We start from the raw sequence: 21,700 nt of genomic DNA, 5'->3' as shown, positions 1-21,700 counted from the left end.
AACTGTTACACTCCAGAAAACTTGGGTATCAATGATAAGTATCTTTTACATATATGATATAACTACATAAATCAAAGTCTCTGCTGAAGTTGATTTGTTATCGTCCTCTTTTGTTGGCTGTGTAGTTGCAAAACTTGGAATATATCAACACTATATTCTTCTAGTATCTTATTTACATATTATTGTAATGTAGATATTTACTTACTGGAATCAGAGATCAGCTGTGTCATGTTGGTTTTTACCCAAGGTACTGTAAAAAAAAAAAAAAAGTTTAGTTTTTGTTAAATAAATAGTGACACAGTGGAATCTGTTGTGTGCTGTTTTACACCTGACGTTAGATGTAAGTCTCTGCTGAAGTTGATGTGTTACTTCCTATTTTGTTGACTATGTAGTTGTAAAACTTGGGATACATCATTACTATATACTTCATATTATTATAATATATATTATAGAGATTTATGTGTTATAATGTGCTTTAAGGAGAATACTGAATATTGAGCACTTGGCTCAGTGGCATTACCCATCATCATTGAACTGATTAAACATCACATTAAACACATTTTCATCAAGCAACAAGAGTGAGGTATGAGTACACTTCATGATAGGACATTTCAAAGAAAAATATATTATCTACGCATGGAAAATATCACTTAAAAATGTTTAAAAGGATATTGATCATTTTTATATTATTTGAAAAAGATGACGTTTTATTTCAGTATAAAACTAACTTTGGGTTTGTCATGCTTTTCCTGATGTTCACGTCATTGCAGCTTTATTAGACCAATAAAACCAGTGACATTCCACCACTTCTTCTACAGTCGAAAAAACACACTCAAGTTTTAACGAGTTTCACATGTTTGTTTCATTTTTGTACTCAAAAAACAAGAAAATCAATGAAAGGATTAAATACTGACAGGATATAACCAGGATAAATACAAGCTGCTGGAACTGTCTGTTAAAATACAACATATTGAACGTACCTGTTGAAGCCATGAAGATGTGAGAGAGCTGCAGAACAATGAATCCAACCTCTTCACAGTCAGATCAGGTGCTCAGCAGGACAGAGAACAGAGCTGCTGCAGGTTTACACTTTATGAATGACAGCAAAGAAACATGAATCATGGCCTTGCATGATCCGGCCACAGCTACACTTCTGCTTATTTACCTCAGAGGGAAGTTACTTTCAGTGGAAGCATCCATCATTACAGTGCAAACAGGAAGTGAAACAGCAGCTAATAGCTAATTGGATGTACTTTCAGAGTGGAAACTAATTAAGATGATGAGAAAAACTGGATTAGTTGTAGCCCACAGTGTAACTGACTGAATTCTACTTCCTGTTTAAGTGTCACATGGAAACTGTTCCCTTTCTGTTTGGTAGTAGTAGTAGTTTGGTCTAAACATTTATAATGCATTTAGAAATTCTTTACAAGTCATTAGACTAACATTTTACTTTCAGTTTTACATCAGTTCCAGGATGAGGATAACCACCAGCCAAAGCAGACAATGTTTAAAGTATTTATTAACCACTCATAAAGCTATTAGTTACAACAAGCCTAATAAAATGTGTCTTACTAGAAAATGGTGCCATTATCTCATACATCAGTGTGTGCAGAATGTCTCTTCCTTTAAGGCTCATCTGTGAAAATCTTCTTTGACTTTATGATTAATCCTGATGAATGGGTTCATGTCAGTATCATTATTATCATCATTACCATCAACACAATTATCAGTAATAACATTTCAATCCAGTTTCTGCACCAAAGTCCAACTGTTCTGTTTGTAAACATTCAACCTTTCAGTTAGTATGTGTTCATTTTATCAAACCTGCACTTTGATTTACAGCCTTTATTGTTTTCTATTACAGTGTCATTCTACAGTTGACCACTAGATGGAGCCAAAGTGACAACTTATTTTACACATTCTACATAATGATCCTCATGTGCTGCTGTATGCATACAAATTACTGAACATTCATGATGCGTATCTATTTACAAAGTAAAAGAAAATCAGTGTACTGTGTTATATCTCTGTGCTCCCCTCATGTCCAGACGTTCAGATTTTACAGCGGAAAATATTCTCCTCCCCTCTCCTTATCCCTCGCCCTGAGTTTCTGTGAAAATACAGAAAAACCTTTTCTATGCAATACTCACTTTACAACAGCTACAAAAACAGGTTGAGAGAGCAGAGCTTAGGGACTTACAGGCCAACAGACTCCCCCTCACAGTAGACTTCCCCTCACAGCCCATATTCCAACAGCAGCAATAGCGATGACAGCTCCAACACCAAACACAATACCAACAACTTTGCCAACGCCACTGCTGTCTTCATCTGAGAGTATGTGAGGGAAACGAGTTGACGAGCAGCTTGAAAACTTGTAAAATGTTAAGGAACTGTCATACATGAGCGCAACATTTCCAAACAACAAACTGACAAAATGAAATATTTACCAGGTCCTGTGGACTCCTCCAGCACCTCAGACCTGTTGCTGTAAACCTCTGTTTCATTTACAGGGACTGTTAGAATAAAACAGAGGTGGAGAAATAAAGGTCAGACTCAATCAGGAGGATTTCACTGCAAAACATCACACATCCATTTTGGTCAAAGAACATCCAACGCACTGAATAAACCAAATGTTTAGACACCAGTTTAGACATACATACATACATTTAGGAGGACACATAACACCAGCCTGGTTACATTTTTAGCAACATGACAACACTGGAAACTATCTGGCCAGTCGCCAAATGCCCTTGATGCTCCATGTGATCTCTGTTGCTATTCACTTACTGAAGGGAACGGGGGTTGTAGTTTGTGGGGTAGTTGCTGGCAGGACTGTGGTGGGTGGTTCTGGAAACATAAAAAACATAACATTACATTCATACCTGTGGAAAGCAGTGATGGAAATGCAAGAGGCAAGAAGGTAACTGTACTCACCGCTGCTCACACTCACAATCACACATCGTAGCTCAGAGTAATATTTGGTTGGCCTGAGAATTGAAAGCAATCAAAGAAAATTTCGTCAACAAAATGAAATGATAAAACCAAATAAATCCAAGAAATTCATCTTTGTCAACATGTAAACATTTTGAACCCTGAAGATACTCACTCGTTTGCTGCCTGAACTGCAAAGCAGATGGGATGGTTTTCTCCATCTTGGTCCTCGGACGGCGTCCAGCTCAGGTTGAACTGTCCCCCTGATCCAGTCTGGTGAACAACATTGTGTGGCCCACTGAACAGGAGCTCAGAAACCCTTTAAAAGAGGGAAGACACAGAGTGATGCTAAAAGCCAAAAGCCTTATAAACTCACACTGCTTTTACTCACTGTGAGTTGGCTGCTTCTGCCTTGACGGTAATCTCCAGGGTGTGGTTGATGTAGGCGAACACCTGAGCCCCATTGACTGGGGTTGGAGGCAGGAACTTGGGCAGATAGAGTCCTTCTGTGCACGATGGTACAGCAGGGTCCACTGCAACAAAAAAGAAGCATTAGATGTATTTAAACAAACTTATAAGTCCCAAAATCCAATGAGTTCACTATTAGAGCTGTGACTCTGTAGTTGGCAGCAACAACTACACGTGAATATCTGATTATGGCATTGAAACTGTGAGTGATAACCTACCCATTAAAGCAAATCTGATCGGTATTTTGCTGAAAGCATCACTGGGAACGCGGGACACAGACTGGTTGGAGAAGTCCTCCATCTCCACCTGTACTGCATATGATCCTTCATTACTGCTGCTGGTTGGGTGAAACGACAACGTACAACGCTGTGTAAAGAGAAATAGAACACACCCATTATTCGTTAATATAGTTGCATTTGCTTTCTGCATATGAAGACACAACCTCTGTTTTACCTACAACATTTTTAGTCTGCTTGAGAGTTGTAATGATGAAAAATCTAATTTTGTATTTTAATTAACAGCACAACAACGACAATATGACTCACCGGTGAGATGGTCAGAACAGACGGTGGTGAACAAGGATTACACTCCCCTGCTGCAGTATCTCCATATCTGCATACAACCTCATCTCCATCAGGGTCAAAGGCTAACAGGCTGAAGTCTCTCTGACAGTTTGAAGGAACTCTGGAACAGAGACATCAGAGGCAGTACAGTTCACACCAAGGATCAACATTGCATCAAAGCTAAAGACAAACACAATATCCAGTCTAAAATCACTCCTGCAGAGCGTGAGTCTGTACAGTATATATTGTGATTATGTAAGAGTAGTTGTTTAGTTAAAAATGTTGACATTTGATTTTGATGATTCTGAGTTAGTTAAATTTGCCCCAAAAGCCTGGACAGGGAGAAAGATGTATTATTTACCTTGGCTCGGATAAATGTATATGCTAGTATATGGATTAAGAGCTTTTTTTGCTGGCGTAATTGTTAGTCTTGTTATATAGCACCTTTGTGCCATGAAGTAATCGTGTGATTTAAATCCAGGTCTGACGGCTGCAGCTTAAAGACACTGTGCTGTCTGGGAGAAAGTCTCATTCGTTAACAGTTATTAGTAAAATAGGCATATCAGAAGTGAAAACTGTGAGGAGGCTTACTGCAGGGCCGGCAGGATGGTGGTCTGGGGTGATCTGTTGGGGCGGCCCGTGTCCGACCGAACCCTTAAGTCCACCTTAGTCACTGCCCTCCAGTTACTGACGCCATTTTTGACGCTTATCCAGTCACCACCGTCCAACCTTTGATGGGATATCGGTGGAGTTAATAAGACTACTGGAGTCGCCAAGATAAAGGACAGACTGATACGAAGCTCTCGTGATAAGCCCTTGTGTATTTATGTTATATTTTACTTTTTACTTGTCCTGCATTGCAACAAACACCACTTCAACACAGCCAAATATAAACTGAATATGTCTATATTCAGAGATCACATGTTCTACAGTCTTTGTGACTTGGCTGATTGAACTCATTGTTTGTCTGACATTCAAAGGACAACCAGGTGGATGGTATTTGTTGTACCACTATTCAAACTGCTCTTTCATCCAAGCAGGCAGCACTTGCACAGATGATGCTCTGGTTGTGTGATGTGATGTGTTACTGACCGCAGCTGAAACGGAGCGTCGGTGGAAACCTGCCGAGTCATTAACCCTTCCAGCTGACACCACCGTCCATCCTCCTTGTCCACGATGTTGACCACTACACTCTCAGTCCCACAGTCACCGCTGACACAGTCCCACGAGTCGCTGTCGGTGCACGAGCGGAAGTTCAGCTTATAGTGAAAGACAACCTGTAATATCGTTGCAATATGGTCGGTTATGGCATGGCATGACGAGAGAAGACAAGACAAGACAAGACTTTACTGATCCCCAGGCTGGGAAATCTGGGTGTTAACAACGGCAAAGAAATACTGGCTGCTGGCACAAAGGAGCGGCTCCGTCTTTCTTTTTGGGATAATGCGTCTGTGGCTGAAGGTGCTCCCCATCCGCCACAGATCACCATGGAGGGAATGGGAGAGGTCGCCCAGACTTTGATGGCACTTATTTTATTTGTCATTCTAACCCAACAGAGCTGGCCTTCCTCACCAGCTCATTAAGCTTGTTGGTCTCTGCGGTCTTGATGCCGCCTCCCCAGCACACAACAGCAAATAGTGCACAATCTACCACAGACTGGTACATGCTATGTTGGGTTTGAAGTGGTGTGCCATTTTATTGGTGTTCTTGGACGCTTCTACATTACTGTGTATTTTTAACTAAAATAAAACCACAAAACAAGAGTTCTTTGGTTCCATGATTTCTAGACAGCCAGCATGTGGGGCAGGTCAGTCTCCCTACTTAGCGTCTTGGCAACTAATTTTCATAATCCAGCCTGACAGAGCCTCAGACGATCTGCAGAGAAGAACTGCCGAAAATCCCCATATCCAGGTGTGCAAAGTTTGTTGCATCCCAGCCAAGAACACTGTAACCGCTGCCAACTAAGAACTGAGCGATGTGAAATCTCAGTTTTTCCTTTTAAATAAATTTGCAAACATTTCTACAATTTTGTTTTGTATTTTGTTTTGGTATTGAGCATAGATTGATGAGGGGAACAAGGAATTTAAATAATTCTTATCATAAAACTGCAACAAAACAAAATGTGAAAAGATGTGAATGGGCTGAAACTTTCAAAATTCTCTGTATGAATGGAAAATTAAAAGCGCTAGAAACCTCCTCCCTCCAGTTTGATTTATGTTTGGGTGCAATGCAGCAAAGAACAGGGAATAAATAACATCCAATAACATCCAAACGCCTTTGAATTTTGACAGTAAACACTGCACCAGTGTTATGATAATAAGCTGGATATGGCCAGGCAAAAAAACAGTAAAAGGCAAATAAATAAATAAATACATAGACACTGAGGAAGCAAAACAACAACATAAAGAGGTAATTAATCATATGAAAATAAAACAGAACAAGCTTCAACAGCAACATTAAAACTAAAATCTACAAGACCAAATAAAAATCTACACTACACTTTTGTATTATTCTAAATGCAGGGAAATGATGAGGCAGAGCATCATTATTATTATTGTCATTATTATTATCATTATTATCATTATTATTATTACCCTGATGGATCCATCATCCCTGGTCTCTTTGGGGGTAAAAGTCATCACCGTCCCATAGTAGTGAGACGCCTGAGAGCCACCGAGCAGCAGAAGGAGCAGCAGAGATGCAGACATGGTGATAGATAAGTGTCTCTGTGCTCGGACAGTCGATTAATACCAACAATAAAACAGACTGTCTCATTCTCATCTGAAATTAAACAAGGAAAACAAAGGAGAGATGTGACGGTTAAAAGGCGGATCCCAGATTTATTTCTCTACTCCTCCCTTTACCACCGACCTTGCCCTGTAGAGGAGACGGGGACATTGTTTACACCAAGTGTCTCAGAGACATTTGGTGTAAACAACATTACACAAAGTTTGTTCCTGGATATTATGTGTTATCTATAAATTACTTATGTTGTAAAAGTATAGAAAATGGCCATTATTGTCTTCAAACTTTGTTTTTGTGACATGAATAATGAAATTTAGACATTAACCCATTTTCTATGTAAAACAAGCAAATTTGCACATTTTCATTAACATAAAGTCTGAATAAAACAACACATGAATCGAATGCTTGCAGGTAAAATGAGGTGTCCAGGGTTTGTCCTGATCCCTGACAGTCATGCTGAAATATGCCTTGTAGGCAGATGCTGTCACAGAGTACTTTTTCACCCCTGTCTTGATAAATTGGCCAAATACAGAGTAGAACACGTCTGGAGGATGCTTGTAGATTCTTGATGCCAGCTCTGATAAATTCTTAAAATCTCTACAGCTACTCAGCACTGATTCCACCTGGAAACTTCTGAAAACTGGGTAAATTTGAAGATTTCATCACCCAGGTCACAAAAGCAAAGGCAAAGGAACAAGAAAAACACATTTTTTCTATGTAGGGAATTATCATTAAATTAACTATAGTTTAATGTACTTTACCCAGCAGTAAGTAGCTTTTTAAATGTTAATTTTTCAGAAGTTTAATGGTCACATTTGTCTTTTTGGTAGTCGAGGTCAATCGCAGTGACAAAACATACTGTGTCAGCTAAGATTTTTTTTTTGGGGGGGGGGGGGGGGTTTCTGTGTACAGCTCCACCTCATAAATGTAACAAAGAGTCAGTTGTTCAGAAAACCAACTTCTTTAGACCTGAGGAAGGTTCATACTGTTCAGTTTCAGTTTCATTCTGACACTGGATAGAAATATTTTACATATAAGAACAAGTCTGTGTGTGTTTTGATCGCTGATTTCATCCACTGGCTTACTTCTGTCAAAACAGAGACTGAAAACAAAGAGAATCAAGATGCTTCATGTTGAAGCCAAAGACATTCTTTGCTGCAAACTGTAACGTCTTGTTCTTCAGTGGTGCTGACGAATGCTGCAATTTTCTCTGGCAAAACACTTTTTACCACACAAGGTACATCTGCATCATATGTGTGATATGTGATATGTATTTGTATTTTCAAAACTTCCCGTTACGCCTGAGGGCATCACTGTGATTGGCAGGTCATTCAGCTCTTCTAATCAGTCTGCTGCTTGTTTCACAAATGCAGACACAAAACTGAGCTGAGAAATAAAGGACTCCTGTCTCAGCAGGATTTGGAAAATCTTGTGCATGCTTTTATCTTCAGCAGGCTTGATTACAGGTCTCTAAAGAGGAGACCACACAGCTGCAGCTGATTCAGATGGATCTCCTAGTCTAAAATGTTTACGCTTGTTTCCTGACTTTAAATCACTCCTGTTGGTTTATAAAGTTATGAAACAGTTAAAACTAAACGTGAAACTCCAGAGAATTTGAGGTTTGCTGCATCTCTCAGTTCTTTTCAATCAGGGCTAAAGACGTTTGTTCGTCACCACATTTTATCAAGTTAAACTAGAACATGTTGCTCTGCGCTGTAGCTCCTTTGCCCTTTTTAATCTTGTTTAAATGTGTGTTTTATCCTTTATAGCTGTTATATTGTCTTGTGTTTCTTGTTTTTTGTGTTTCTTAGAAAGCTCTCTGAGTTGCCTCGTCATTGAAAGATGCTTCACAGATACACATGCGTTGCAGTGATGGGCCACACCTGTGTTTTTACAAGTATTATATATATATATATATATATATATATATATATATATATATATATATATATATATATATATATAATATAATCCTGAAGTGCAATTCAAGCACAGCTGACACTTTTACTCCTCACTTTCAGAAACATGTTGTGCGGTTTGGTTCGGGGACTTTTCCTACTGCTACAAGAAGCTCTGGTTTCCATCCACTCATTTGTGTGTTTTATGTTAATGCAGTGCAGAGTTTTCAAGTCAATCTGTGATTACAAGACATAAAGATAATAATAGATAATGTAATTTGTGTTTAGTTTGAAGGAAATAACCTTTAATATGACACATCAGAGGTTAAGACAGGAGCAGTCAGTGAGAGACTCACTGAGGCCATCTAGTGGACAAACTGAAGCAGTGACGAAGCACCACAGCAACAATCTGTTGAATGTGCATGAAAACCTACATATGATACAAACACTGATCAGAAACCACAGTAACACCACCTGCCTAATACTGTGTAGGTCCTCCCTGTGCCACTCTGATCCACTGGGACATGGACATGGGACCACTGGGCTCGTCCTGTGGGGTCTGGCACTGGGACATTAGTCTGTCTGTGGATTTGAACTCATCCAACACCCGCCCTGGTCACCTGATCTGACCCCTCAGACTGCGTCCTCTCCCCTGAAAGGTGGGGTCACCATTTTGACACTGCTGAGCTGCTGTAGACCATTTTCTCAGACAGAGCTGACTTGCAATTTTCAACTTCTCGGAAAACAGAAAAACCACACAAGTTATTAACCTTGAACTTTCTGCATGATCAATCAAAGAGTTGAACTGCTTTTAACTCGTCTCTGGTAAATGCATTTTCTCTCACCTTTACTGTCCAGGTAAATAAAGTATTCTCGTTCACCTGACACTCCAAACAGCTCGAGTGATGCGTTTTCTTTTCTACTTATTCACTTTTAATCAAACGTCAGCAGCTTCACACTGGTCGTGTTTTCAAGAGACGTACGCGCGTGGAGCACCTGTTAAACCTCACGTGCAGGTCTGTACTTACCCTGTTTACGTTACAGCCTCCATAACGCACTGCAGACCCTGAACTTTATGCTTCTTAGTGCAACTACACAACACGTATAAACATATTGTGTAACATCGTACATTATTAGCAAATCCCACAACCTCTGTGAGATTTCACCTCCAGACACACCTGTCCCCTTCATCGTCAGACCCTCACGGACATGGGTGCAGAACATGTGCATCACGCGGACCACAGCGGACCCTCGTGGACAGGCGGCCGCGGAAACTAATAATTGAAAGCTTGTGTATTGAAGGTCTGAGGTCACCGCAGAGTATCTGCATGTCCCACAGAAATATTCAGATCCAGTTTTGTTTCCTATGATAATGATAATAAACATTATTTCTATTGTTTATCTATATATTTCCATTTGAAATGACGACTAATTTAAACAAAGTCTAGCTGGTAAAAAACACATAGACAGACAGACAGACACGTGATTTACTGTAAACAGAGAAGGTGGAGAGGGAGGCAATAATACAATCAAAATACATGAGAACAGGGAGTGAACACGAAGGTATTCAGTCACTTAGTTCAGACTCCATTTTAACTCGACGAAGAAGGAGGAAGAAAACTGAGGACTGAGGCAGGGTGAATATTATTATTATTATTATTATTATTATTGTTATTATTATTATTATTAGTAGTAGTAGTAGTAGTAGTAGTAGTAGTAGTCAGACATACATTTGCTGTATACCGTATACTTTGTGTGTGTGTGTGTGTGTGTGTGTAAAAGTTACTGTTATAGCCTACTTCTTCCTCCCTTTGAAGTCGCTTTGGATAAAAGCATTGAGAAATATAATATGAATATAAATGTCAATGAAATATGGAGGTTTACAGTAGAAATCCTAACAACTTGTGAGCGAACTGAGCGGAGTGAGGGCAGATGTTAACCTGCCATCATGATGTTGGTCAGTCAAGTTTCTCATCATCTCAGAACTTAATTAACAGACTGTTTATAATCTAATGTCATTCATTTCCAGATATCATCTGACCACTTCGTTCAACAGCTGCCGTCCGTCATGTTGCCGGTTAGTTACACTTTAATGAAATAATTAAGCAGCCAGGTAACATGAATTTGAGTTTCAGACTGATAAACGTTAGTAGTTGAAAAGTTTTTCTTTCAGTCAGTTTTGTGTAAATATTTGAAATCCATGTTACGATGATGTGCCCCTGCACATTTTTATTTTCATTGCAAGCTTATCCCTGAGGAGGCAGGTTACAGTTAACCCTGTGTTTTCTCTTCTAACTGACAGATAATCAAGGAGGAATTAAAGCTCCTCTTTTGGGTGTCAAGCAATACAGGAGCAGATGGGGAGAATAAGAGAGAAAATAAGAGAAAGGGTGATGGAGCTGAGAGAGGAAGAGCAGGTATTGGATCAGCATTATGTTTCTGTGCTGTTCAACACAAACACTAACTGACCTGATCACATTCAAACATGTCAGCCTGATATTGCCATTTTATATTGTAACTGTAGTATCTTTATAAAAACAAATAAAATGTAAACCACAGAGAAACGTTGAACTAAGACATAGATAAGACGAAAGGAGGAGACAAACACAGACATTTCATTTTCATTTTCCCTAACTGTTATTCAGTGAGAGCTCCTACTGCTGCTCTAGTTTAAACCCAACAGCATCATTTTCAGTTTAGTCCTGTTATTGAATTTCTACAAGCTCACTGTTTCAAGTGTCACTGAAACAAAGTACTTGTTCATCTTCCAGGTTCTGGTCCATCAGGAACTGCAGACGTCCCAGCAGGGACTCTGAATATCCCTGCAAGGACTCCAGATGACCCAGCAAAGACTCCAAATGTCCAAGTATGGACTCCCAGTCCATCCTGGAAGAATGTCCCAGCAGACGATGTACTGATGTCTATTCGAAAAGAGTTTATCGAGAGAGTGTCTGAACCTGTTCTAGATAAGCTGCTGGATAACCTCCTGCCGTGGAGGGTGATAACTGATTCTGAGGTGGAGTCTGTTAAAGGACTGAGCAGGGGGAAAAAAGCTCGAGAGGTGATTGACATGGTGCGAATAAAAGGACCAAGAGCCAGTTCAGCTCTGCTTGTTGCTCTCTGTAAAGAGGATCCATGCGTTTCAACAGAGCTGAAATTAATGTGAAGCAGAAAAACGTCAGGGTGTTTCTGTCTAGGCCTGCCCGCTAAAAGCCAACAATTCACTGCATCAGTGAGGAGGAACCTTAACTGACTCACAGAATGTCAGTCGATGGTAAAAGCTGCCTCACAGTTCATACACAGAGCACTGCAGAGGCAACAGTGCAACTGGCTGTAAACTTCATAACAAAGTCTTGTCTTAAAATGGCCGAACCACAGAACTGTGAAGCAGAGTGACTCATTTCTTTTGGCAGCTTCAGCGTCAGGTAAGTTCTGCCTGCCGAGAGCTGCAGAACCATCGCAGGACTTCATTTTGTGCCTTGAAGTGAAAGAACAGAAAGGCAACGGATGGAAAATGTTCATTATTTCAGGAAGGAAACCTGCCTCTTAACTCGGGAAGGAAATAGCTGTTCGCTCCAGTGATCTGCTCAGATAAATGCATTCATTCATTTAGGAATGTAAACATTTGTCAGGCTCGATAGCTGATAGAGGAAATCAATCAGTAATATTAATTAAATTGTTTTGTTTCATTTGTTTGAGTGTTTGTATTAAATTCCCATATATAATCTGTCTTGACATTGTGGTGATGACTTTCTTCTGTTCTTGACTGAAACCCTGTCTGTAACGTCCCAGGAGATCTAAAGCAGAAATTTTCTTCCATGTTTCAGAAATACATTCAGAAAAGTAAAAACAAAAATCCATAAATAGAATTAAATAGAAGTAGAAATGTATTGAAGTAAAATGTACTTTAAGAATCAAGAGTAGAAATACTCATGAGGCAGCAGTCAGTGTTATATTTTTATTACTGAGCAGTATTTCAGTGATGAACTAGTTGAGTTACTTATTAAACAGAGTGAATCCGTTCAACACATCGTACAGTATTTTACAGCCGGAGATGATCGTATGTTGTTTGTGTAAAATCCTCAAAGTTACTGATCTCAGAACAAATTTAATGTCAAAGATAACCAGAGACTACATTGTTCATGTAGTCAAGTCAAATTTATTTTAAAGAACATTCAGAAACAACAGTGCTGTAAAATCAAAAAGGCAAAAATCATAGAAAACACAAAGAAAAAAATATAAAAAGCGATAAAAATAATGATAATAAAGAGACTACTGAGTTAGAAGCAAAGGAATAAGAATGAGTTCTTAAGAATAAGAATAAGAATGAAAGACCGATTTTAAAAAAAAGTGAGACAGAAAAGAAAAATGTTTCAAATGTTTTTTCCCTGCTCTGTAATCCTCTCTGCTCTGTGAGTCCATGTTTTGAACTTCCTGTGGTGCTCGTCTGAAGCGCACATTCTGCCGTTTAGAAGTTAATACACTCGCATGTGTGAAACTCATTACTTTTCTCTTGGTTCACAATGTTTCTGAATTGACTGAACTGAATTTAATCTGATTCTGCAAAACACCACATTACAGTCAGTGACAACATTGTGTCATGGCGTATGTCAACATTTAGAATTTTATTTTTTCTACAAAATAATCAGATAGTATCCTGTAGCAGGTTGGCACATCACATAAATTTCAGTATATTCCAACAATGTAATTGGACCTTTAACAAGTTTAATATCAAGGAGGTTTGGAAGCAGAAATAAATGACTTACCTCTTCGGATTCTGTTCTGCCAAATAACATAAACAACAAGAGCAGCAAGAGCAGCAAGAGCAGGAACTGCGACACCAGCAGCTATTTCCAAACCTCGTTAGCACCTGGAGGATTATCAGAGACACTGAGCTGATTCCAGGGAGATAAAGGTGTTTTTACTGTTTCTGCAAACTACTACTGTCACACTACTGTACACCTGCTTCTCTTTTCACTGAGCTGTCTGACGTTTCATTACTTCATATACACGTGCATCTGTCCTCATTCACTACAGCAACAGACTTATAATGAAAACAGATTGTTGACTAAAGCATCCTGTGTTCACAGAGCTGAGAATAATCTGTTTCTCCTGAACTACTGAGAAGTTCCTCACCAGTGATCTGATGGTGGGTCGGTCGGGTTCTGGACTGGGAGCTCTATAAAAAAGCATTAGATTACTCACATTACACACACTCTCACAAAACTCAACACAGAAGAGAAAATGTGTTCTTCATCTGAATAATCAGCATTTTCTGAACAACAGAGAACTGAGTTTACCCTTTGTCTGTGAGCCACCTGTTGAACAATGACAGAAAAGAGAATGACTAAAGATCTGATGAAGACATGATGTCTTTCAAAACCTCCTCTGTGAAACACAATGTGTTGTGGGTTTAATGTGTTTATGAGTTTATCATCACACTAAAGCTCTAATCATTCTGTGCTCATAACAACACATATAAAAAAACATTACAATTCGTCCTGAGATTATTCTACAGCTCATTTTCTGAGTCTGCTTCAGCTCAAACATCAAGACATAAGCTCTGACTGTGAACGTTAAACACTGACCACGATAAAGACAAACATAAATCACTGTTACTCTGTACAACGGAGGAAAAAACATTTACCATTCTTGCATCCTGTCTCATCTGGTTTCACAGCTAAAAAAAAAGACAGAGAGAAAAGTGTCAGAGGATATTATACAAGAATACTCGTCTGGATCTAAAGTTATGGGAGAAACAACCTGGGCAAACACTGGCAGCAGCTCAGCTCCACCAAACTGCATCAGACAAACACTGACTTTTAACATCAAAGTGTTTTATATGTTTTCTGTAATCAGAGAGGAGTCGTCCTCTGCTGGTAAACACCTGAACCCAACAGTGTTTACGGTTCTTACCCAGGTGCACACAGGTGCAATGGCCTCTCTCGTCACATAGAGCATATATCGCGTCATCGTGCTCCTTCACATCAAGGATGGTGATGGTTACCGTTTCCTACTGCGAGGATTTCACAGAAGGTTTTGATTCTGCTTCTGTACTCCTGATACTTCGTTTCACAGTCCAGATATAGATCCACGACAGAAGCATAAATCATTGCCGTTTTTTTGCCATGTCCATCTCGAATCAGTCCCATTGGCTGTGAATGGAAGAGTTGCGTTGCTGTTGACTGCTGCACATACTTTCCTCAGAGTGACCATAACACTGCCCCGCTGCCTCATCTGGAACATGAAGCATGAAAGTTAAAGGTTAAATGCACAAACGTTGATTTCACTCAGACTTTCCTGTTCTGAATCTTTGTCTTTATAAATGTGAAAATGCATCATCTGCTGGATCCTGTGATCAGAGTTAAACACTGTGGAGGAGATGAACAGAAACCTTTGGATCCTCCTGTAAGAAACGACCGTGATTGTGCAACGCCTTCCCCTGCTTCACCGTTAGTGCCGACAGGTGCATGAAGGACAACGCCTGAAAGATCGACCGACAAGAGACTTTTAATAAACCTGTGAACACAGATATTCAAAAACATGCTAAAACAGGAACCACGTTAATGAATAACTCTGGTATTTTCAAACCTGGGCCTCATGCAGGTTATGCTCGGTAAAATTCCTGTTTTTGTCAATGGAGTCTGGCAGTGATATATAGTGATGTTTCTGGTTAAACTAAAAGAATCTTCCTCTTTAATAAAAAGCTCTGTCTCTGTAGGAATCCTCTCATAAAGTTACCAGACACTTAGAATAAAATCTGAGCTTATCAGTGATAAAACAAGAACTTTAGCAGAGGTTCAAAAATCGCAGAGTTTTCCTTTAATCAAAGTGATAAGAAGGAACAAATGGTGTTCATGATTAAAGCAGCAGTAAAGACTGTCACACAGGCCTCTTAAAAACCTGTCACCACCATTAATGTAACGTGAACGACAAAGAGAAAGCAGTGAGACTCACAGAACTTCACTTGGACCTCAGAGCCTTTACTGACGTCTGCTTTATGGAAAATACCTGAAAGAGAGACGACATCAGCAACAGAGAAGTTAGACATTCAACAGGGACGTCTTTAATCAAACTAAAACTATCAAACTTAAGGGCAGTCAATAAAACTTGTTTTTTGAGAAGGAAACCTGCGTCCTTCTTCGACTGCTTGGTCTCTAACAGGAATAATCCCACTTCAGCTGCACGTACACATCTATACTATAACTATATTCATCAGTGAGGATGAGGACAAGCCTTTGTTTTCCTCTGCAGGTGAGGACAAAGATACTTACACAGCGTCCTCGGTTTGCCCTGAAGACCTCTGCCAGCGTCTGCTCTGGTGATTCCTGTAACATTGAGCAACAACAGAGAGTTTAACACACTCAGAACATGGAGCTGCTACTTTCAGGTCAATTACTGCGACATGTTTTAGAGCAGTTGTACAAAATACCAAAGATCATGATGAATAACATCTGAATATCTCCCACTCTGAAGCAGGTGCAGTCTTTATATTTGATTTAAAAATAGAACAAGAAAATAAAACACCTTCTTTTTACATTTCAGCAAATTAGCTGTAACTTTATCTTTTTATCTTCTAAACCAGACTGTTTCTTTTCAGGCGTTATTTGCTGTTGGAAATGTTACAGATGTCACACACATAAAGTTTTTAAAATGAGACGTCGACAAACTAAAATGTCAGGTTTGTTTATATAAAGGTAGGAACCTCCTCCCTCCCTCCTCTCTTCCTGTTCTTCCGGTTCTTCATGTTCTTATCACTCGGTTCATTTTACTTTCACTTCACTTCACAAAGATTTAAAAGTCAAATAAAACTGAATTAACAGGACAAACACAACAGATTTACTGTGGTTACACACAGTGTTGTACTCCTACACTCGGCTCCTGTGGTTCCTAATCTCATTCAAATGTAATTAGGCGATCAACACGCGCGCACACACTTAAAGAGAAGTCTTACTGTGGTCCAGAAACGCGATGAAAAGCAGAAAGCGATCAATAGTTTCATTATCAGTCAGGAGTGTGATCAGTGTGTGATCAGCTGCCTTCATTAACCTGCGCCCCCGTCACTCTGACAGACTGATCTGGCTCGTGTCCATCCCTCTGCTGCAGCTGGGTCACCTTTTACTCCAAATGGACTCTGTAGATTTCTTCAAGTCTCATTTCAACAGATGTTAAATCGCAGTTTGCTGCTGAGGTGAAACTCAACAACCAAAGAAAGAGAAGTGTGTTTACCATTCCAGTGGAATCCATGAAGGTTTAGTGGCCCAATGGTGCCCTCTCTCTGTGGGTAGGCTGAATGACACTGGTTGTACTGGCAGTACCCTGACAGTAGAGCTAATGATGCCTCAAAAGCTGCCTTCCTGGTAAGAAGTACACGTTCTCAGATTCTCAGTAATGGAGAGACTGATTGTACCTCATCAGCTGCAGCCACTCAGTTTCTACTCAAACAGTGAGTCCTGCCTCTAGAACAGCTTTGTCTCAGAGACCTGTCTGTACAACTGGACCACAGAGCTGATCCATCATAAAACTCATCAGATGCAGGAACCAGGACGTTCTCAACAACACGGTCCAGTTCATACAGATTATTAGACGTTTAGACTTTAATGTAAACAGCTCATCAATACATTTTAAAAACAGGATAAATAAATAAAATAAGATTATTGCCTAATTTGCAGTAAAAATTTCTCAGCATATAATGTTTGTTGGCAGGTTGGTTATTCTGTGTTCTCTTCTTCCTCTTCTTCTTCTTCTCACCGTTCGAGATGATTAGGACTTCTTCTTCTTTTAGCATCAGCTCGAACTGCAGGAGGAGCAGAGAGATTATTCACGTTACAGCTGTTTTAAACAGGGTTGACAGGTAAACACAACATCCTTCAGTTTAAACACTCATAGTCTCAGATATGATATTATCCATCTTCATTTATAACTTCATAACTCTCATACACTTCACTGTGTAGGCTTGTTTTTATCCTTTGAATGTTACTGTTATCATTTCCCAGCAGCTGTTAAAACATTGAATAAGCTCTAGCTGTCAGTCACCTGCTCTGAGCCTCAGGTAGGTGGCATCAGTGTGCAGTTCATTTTAATCTGTGCTGTAGTTTCTCTTCCTTCATGCCTCATCTTGTTGTTCCCGTATCTTTAGCAGTTTCACTTTTTATTGAGGTCAGTCACCATGGTAACCTGTGTGTATGGTAACTGTTGGCTGGTCGGACTGAAGAGTCAGTCCTGTTTCCTCCAGCCCTCTGTTTGAGGGTTTGAGACAGATCTAAGCCTTTACAAGTCTGTAGGCAGAATAAAGACTGGAATATAGAACGGTTTCAGAGGTGTTCTTACCTTGAGCCCACTTTCTGTATATGCACACACACAGTATCATTATGGCAGTGTAGAAGACAAACAGCAGGATGAAACACACCAGCCTGGGCACAGTCATGATGGGAGGATGAGGAGGAGGAGGAGTGGGAGGAACGCTGGTCGGCTGAGCTCGGTCTACGAGGAAGAAACAGCATCACATCAAAACACTGTGACCACACCTGCCTACAACACCTCTGCTCCCTGAACACGATACGATCTCCCTCTAACTGAGTGACAGTCAGAGGCTTAAACTGCTTAAACTTATAACTTATAACTTATTGAAAACCCTACTTCCTGGTTAGTCCTGGGGGCGGGGCTTAGCCCATCAACCTATTGTGCCACCCCCAATCAGAGGCCTGGATCAGAGCCTGCTCACTCTGCCTTTGTTTGCTGCATCTGAATGTGACATTGCCTGAAGTTATATTTCCTGAAGTTGACTGTTGACTGATTCTTCAGTTCAATGGTAAAAAGAGAATTTGATTAGATTTATTAGAGGACACCTGTTTACTGATGACAGTCTCCATTTGCCTTTAAGCTATTAAATCATCTGTCGACTACCGGCGTGCTGCTGCAGAGGCTCAAGCAAACACCATTCAGTTCTACTACAATCCTTTAAAACTGTCTCATGGCTCTAACAGAGCTGCAGCAGTGTGAGTGTGATGTCGAATCAGTGCAGAACAGTAACTGGACTGGACCGCAACTTCCCCCATATTTACACATGTAGACCTTTTCTCAGTTAATATGAAGTTTCATTTCTGCGTTCAAAGAAATGAAGTGGAGTGGAGTCTAAAAAGCAGCAGTCAGCTCGAAGAGGCTGAAGCTGCCTTGCTAGTATTTCAAGTACTCAAGTAGTATTTTAAGTAGTCTCAGAGATATGTCCATCACACCTGAACTGTACAAAGAGCCAGAAACATCATCGTCACCTGTCACAGCCAGAAAACTCTGCGGTGACTCTCCCTGTGTGGGATGTCCACACTTGTAGAGGCCTTCGTCAGACTTGGACACCGATGGAATGATCAACTTTCCTTCAGTGTGGATCCCAATGAAAACACCGTCTTTGTAGAACGTAGCATTGAAACCTGACGTAGATATCGCCCCATATCTTTCCTTGTGGAAACAGTGAAGAGTCACTGGTTGTCCCTCTGTTACAGGATGTGCAGGGCTCTCCATGATCACATCTCCAGCTGAGACACACAGAGACAAACCACAGTCTTTGGTCTTAGAACTCAGTCTGTTTAGTTGCAGGAAATCAACAAAATGTTCAATAAAGAAAATGTACAACAAAAAGCAAAGTGACAAATACTGTTGACTGTGATGTTGAGGACGTTGCTGCACTCCCCTCGTTCAGACTGGCACCAGTACAGTCCGCTGTCTGACGAGTACACGCCCTTAATAGTGCAGGAAGATCCATTTGAGCGACCCCAGCCGACCTCGCATGGAACAACCGACCCAGAGGAGGTGTTTCTCTTCACCGCCCAGCCATCGAAGCCCCCCGGCACCGAGCAGCTTAGAGAGAAGGTCTCGTAGCGGAAGAACTGAGGTCTGTCAGGATAGACGCTCAGTGTGGCTGCTGTGGGTTCAGACAGGAAAAGATCATCGGGGTCAGATCGTCATCTGCTCCTTATGAGTGTGTTTATAACAAGACCTGTGCATTTTCTATAATGTGGTCAGTCCTGTTCCTGTTCCAGCCATGTTACTGCTGCTGCTACTATCACACCACAATGTGGGGGTTTTAGTGACTTTACTTTGACCAATAGTAAGTTGGGATTTCTAAGTCATCACACTATCAACAGTAAAGGAAACACTGCTGCCAAGTTAAAGCGACAGTTCACCCAAATTATAAATAAATACAACAAAAGGTGACAAATTAAAGGAAAAACCAACAACCAGCACATGTCTCAGTGTCACCACGAGCTGCCAGAACATCCACATCTGCACTGATTCTCCAAGTCTCTGAACTCTAGTGGAGGGATGAATCTGTCGTATCTGTTCAGTTGGGTTGAGATCTGGTGACTGTGAAGGCCACAGCATATGAGTCACATCATATTCATACCCATGCCCTGAGGATGGGAGCACTGTCACCCATCATCCTGATGGGTTGAAGATGATCTCCCAGAACAACCTTTTATTGCAGAGCTCCCTCACTGCACGAGTCAGGCCTCTGTTTTCTTGCTGCACATCACACATCTAGTGGCTAATCTTACCTAATAACTTTTTCTACTCCTCTGTAGAGCAGTGCCTCTGTGGTTTTTACACCTCCACACTCTCAAATGTGACTTCACCTCTGTGCTGAGGGCTTTATGCACAGCCACCGTATGTAACTGTTTACAGACTGTTCTTGCTGCCATCACCAAGAGTTGCTCTTTAGGTTTTCCTCTGCATATCGCACTAATGCACAGACATCACAGTCATCAGATGTGCACTGTCAACCACAGTTTCCGGGACCAATTTTCTGACATTTTTCCTATAAATCTAAACGCAGATGTCACTTCCTGTTCGAACACCAACTGAGCAGCATTTCTGACTGAAGCTTCTGCCATTTTTTCCCCAACAAAGAACCATTTGTTCTCTTAGATCGTCCTGCCATCTTAAAATGAAATCAGGGTCCACCCAGTGGGAGCATGTATAAAACTTCATCTGCATTCATCATGTTTCTCCACTGATGTGCTCAGGTTTTTCTTTTTCCTAATGTCCAACTTTAAGAGGCAACATTTTGTTTTGGGGTTGGGGCAGAAATCTTAAAGACAGCTAGATCAAAACCTGAACAAACAAAACTGAGAACAGTCTATGGCTAGGAAACACCAGACCCTTTAACATCCATCCAACACAGCAAGATTTGATGTTACTCCACATGTTGTGCTGCTGTTCGTTGATCACAGAAGGTATCAGACAGTCAATGGAACCTAACTGATATCAAAGAATTTCAATCAGAAAATTATTTTTCTGTCTTTTAGCAGGTTGTCCCTGACCACAGACCACAGCTGCAATAGAGAGAGCTGATGGTGAAATGACTGAAAAAAGTCAAATTTCTTACACATAAAAAGGCAGAACGATGGGATCTCCATTCTGTTGATGCCGTTTCTTCTCTGAGTCACTTTCGGAGAAAAGTCCACCCACATACTGAGCTCAGACAGGAAATCTACACTAGCACATACTCTGAGCAACAGACACACTCATGCCAAAGGTAACTCAAGTTTGTAAAACTTCATCCTGTGATGAAAATGATTTTCTTGACTTCAAACTCTTTTGGAAAATAAAGGATCTTGGATCGTCGTTGTAATCCACTGATGGATACAAAGACTCTTTAAGTGTGTTTTAGCAGAGAAGTCATCATGAGCTCATGTTGACACCTGCTGTGCTCTCCTGCCCTCCTGTGGTTCACACCAACACAAAACAAACCTGTCCATTTCAGTGTCAAGTCAAGTCAATGCTAAGTCTGTTAAACTATTTGTAGCATCCTGAACTGTAGATGTGTGTGAGTCGACTTTCTACACTTGTTTGGGTCAGTGTGAGACACTGTCTGAAGGACTCTGAAAGAAGTGTGAGAACTGATAAAGCTGTGATAGTGAAGGAGATGGTTATGGTTGGTTTGGTGTATTTTCATCAACAGTTGTATGATAAAGGTTGGTAAAAGTGTTCAGGGTAGACAAATACTTTTTAATCGATTCTTTAGACTCTTACGTCCACATCTGTGGACAGTTCATTTAACGCCATTTAGGGTTAGTTCATCATGGTAGATTTCTTCAA

The 21,700-nt window shown here is 40.4% G+C and overlaps 3 protein-coding genes across 3 annotated transcripts; 1 reads left to right on the top strand and 2 right to left on the bottom strand.

Moving 5' to 3' along the window:
• Nucleotides 1–1,501: 1,501 nt before the first annotated feature.
• LOC108901720 (uncharacterized) lies at nt 1,502–9,866 on the bottom strand. The gene is made up of 13 exons (XM_018703333.2): nt 9,634–9,866; nt 6,557–6,743; nt 5,055–5,239; nt 4,554–4,691; nt 3,945–4,083; nt 3,618–3,765; nt 3,323–3,464; nt 3,107–3,250; nt 2,935–2,987; nt 2,788–2,847; nt 2,448–2,513; nt 2,201–2,328; nt 1,502–2,110 (listed from the first exon to the last, which is right to left on the bottom strand). The coding sequence occupies exons 2-12, from the start codon at nt 6,668–6,670 to the stop codon at nt 2,219–2,221; spliced, it is 1,299 nt and encodes a 432-aa protein (XP_018558849.1). The 5' UTR covers nt 6,671–6,743; nt 9,634–9,866; the 3' UTR covers nt 1,502–2,110; nt 2,201–2,218.
• Nucleotides 9,867–10,117: 251 nt separating this feature from the next.
• LOC108901886 (caspase-1-like) lies at nt 10,118–12,340 on the top strand. The gene is made up of 4 exons (XM_018703555.2): nt 10,118–10,242; nt 10,635–10,682; nt 10,908–11,022; nt 11,377–12,340. The coding sequence occupies exons 2-4, from the start codon at nt 10,674–10,676 to the stop codon at nt 11,769–11,771; spliced, it is 519 nt and encodes a 172-aa protein (XP_018559071.1). The 5' UTR covers nt 10,118–10,242; nt 10,635–10,673; the 3' UTR covers nt 11,772–12,340.
• Nucleotides 12,341–16,940: 4,600 nt separating this feature from the next.
• Nucleotides 16,941–21,164, bottom strand: LOC127138988 (Fc receptor-like protein 4). Its single transcript, XM_051069570.1, has 5 exons — nt 20,988–21,164; nt 19,257–19,523; nt 18,877–19,137; nt 17,936–18,088; nt 16,941–17,402 (listed from the first exon to the last, which is right to left on the bottom strand). The coding sequence occupies exons 1-5, from the start codon at nt 21,070–21,072 to the stop codon at nt 17,353–17,355; spliced, it is 816 nt and encodes a 271-aa protein (XP_050925527.1). The 5' UTR covers nt 21,073–21,164; the 3' UTR covers nt 16,941–17,352.
• Nucleotides 21,165–21,700: the final 536 nt, after the last annotated feature.

This window comes from Lates calcarifer, unplaced genomic scaffold (assembly GCF_001640805.2).
Source record: "Lates calcarifer isolate ASB-BC8 unplaced genomic scaffold, TLL_Latcal_v3 scaffold_3_8, whole genome shotgun sequence".
Classification (NCBI taxonomy): Eukaryota; Metazoa; Chordata; class Actinopteri; family Centropomidae; genus Lates; species Lates calcarifer.
Note: the sequence above shows the minus strand (reverse complement) of the source record. Positions and strands in the feature narration are given on the sequence as shown.

Excerpts from the sequence above, each read along its gene's own strand:
- LOC127138988 (XM_051069570.1), bottom strand. The coding sequence starts at position 21,072 with ATGTGGGTGGACTTTTCTCCGAAAGTGACTCAGAGAAGAAACGGCATC. Across the intron at positions 18,089-18,876 it reads GAGTTTTCTGGCTGTGACAG|ACCGAGCTCAGCCGACCAGC; the intron begins GTGACGATGATG and ends TCTTCCTCGTAG. Across the intron at positions 17,403-17,935 it reads ATACAGAAAGTGGGCTCAAG|TTCGAGCTGATGCTAAAAGA; the intron begins GTAAGAACACCT and ends CTCCTCCTGCAG.
- LOC108901886 (XM_018703555.2), top strand. Across the intron at positions 11,023-11,376 it reads AGCTGAGAGAGGAAGAGCAG|GTTCTGGTCCATCAGGAACT; the intron begins GTATTGGATCAG and ends TTCATCTTCCAG.
- LOC108901720 (XM_018703333.2), bottom strand. The coding sequence starts at position 6,670 with ATGTCTGCATCTCTGCTGCTCCTTCTGCTGCTCGGTGGCTCTCAGGCG. Across the intron at positions 5,240-6,556 it reads GGGATGATGGATCCATCAGG|GTTGTCTTTCACTATAAGCT; the intron begins GTAATAATAATA and ends ACGATATTACAG. Across the intron at positions 2,848-2,934 it reads GATTGTGAGTGTGAGCAGCG|AACCACCCACCACAGTCCTG; the intron begins GTGAGTACAGTT and ends TTATGTTTCCAG.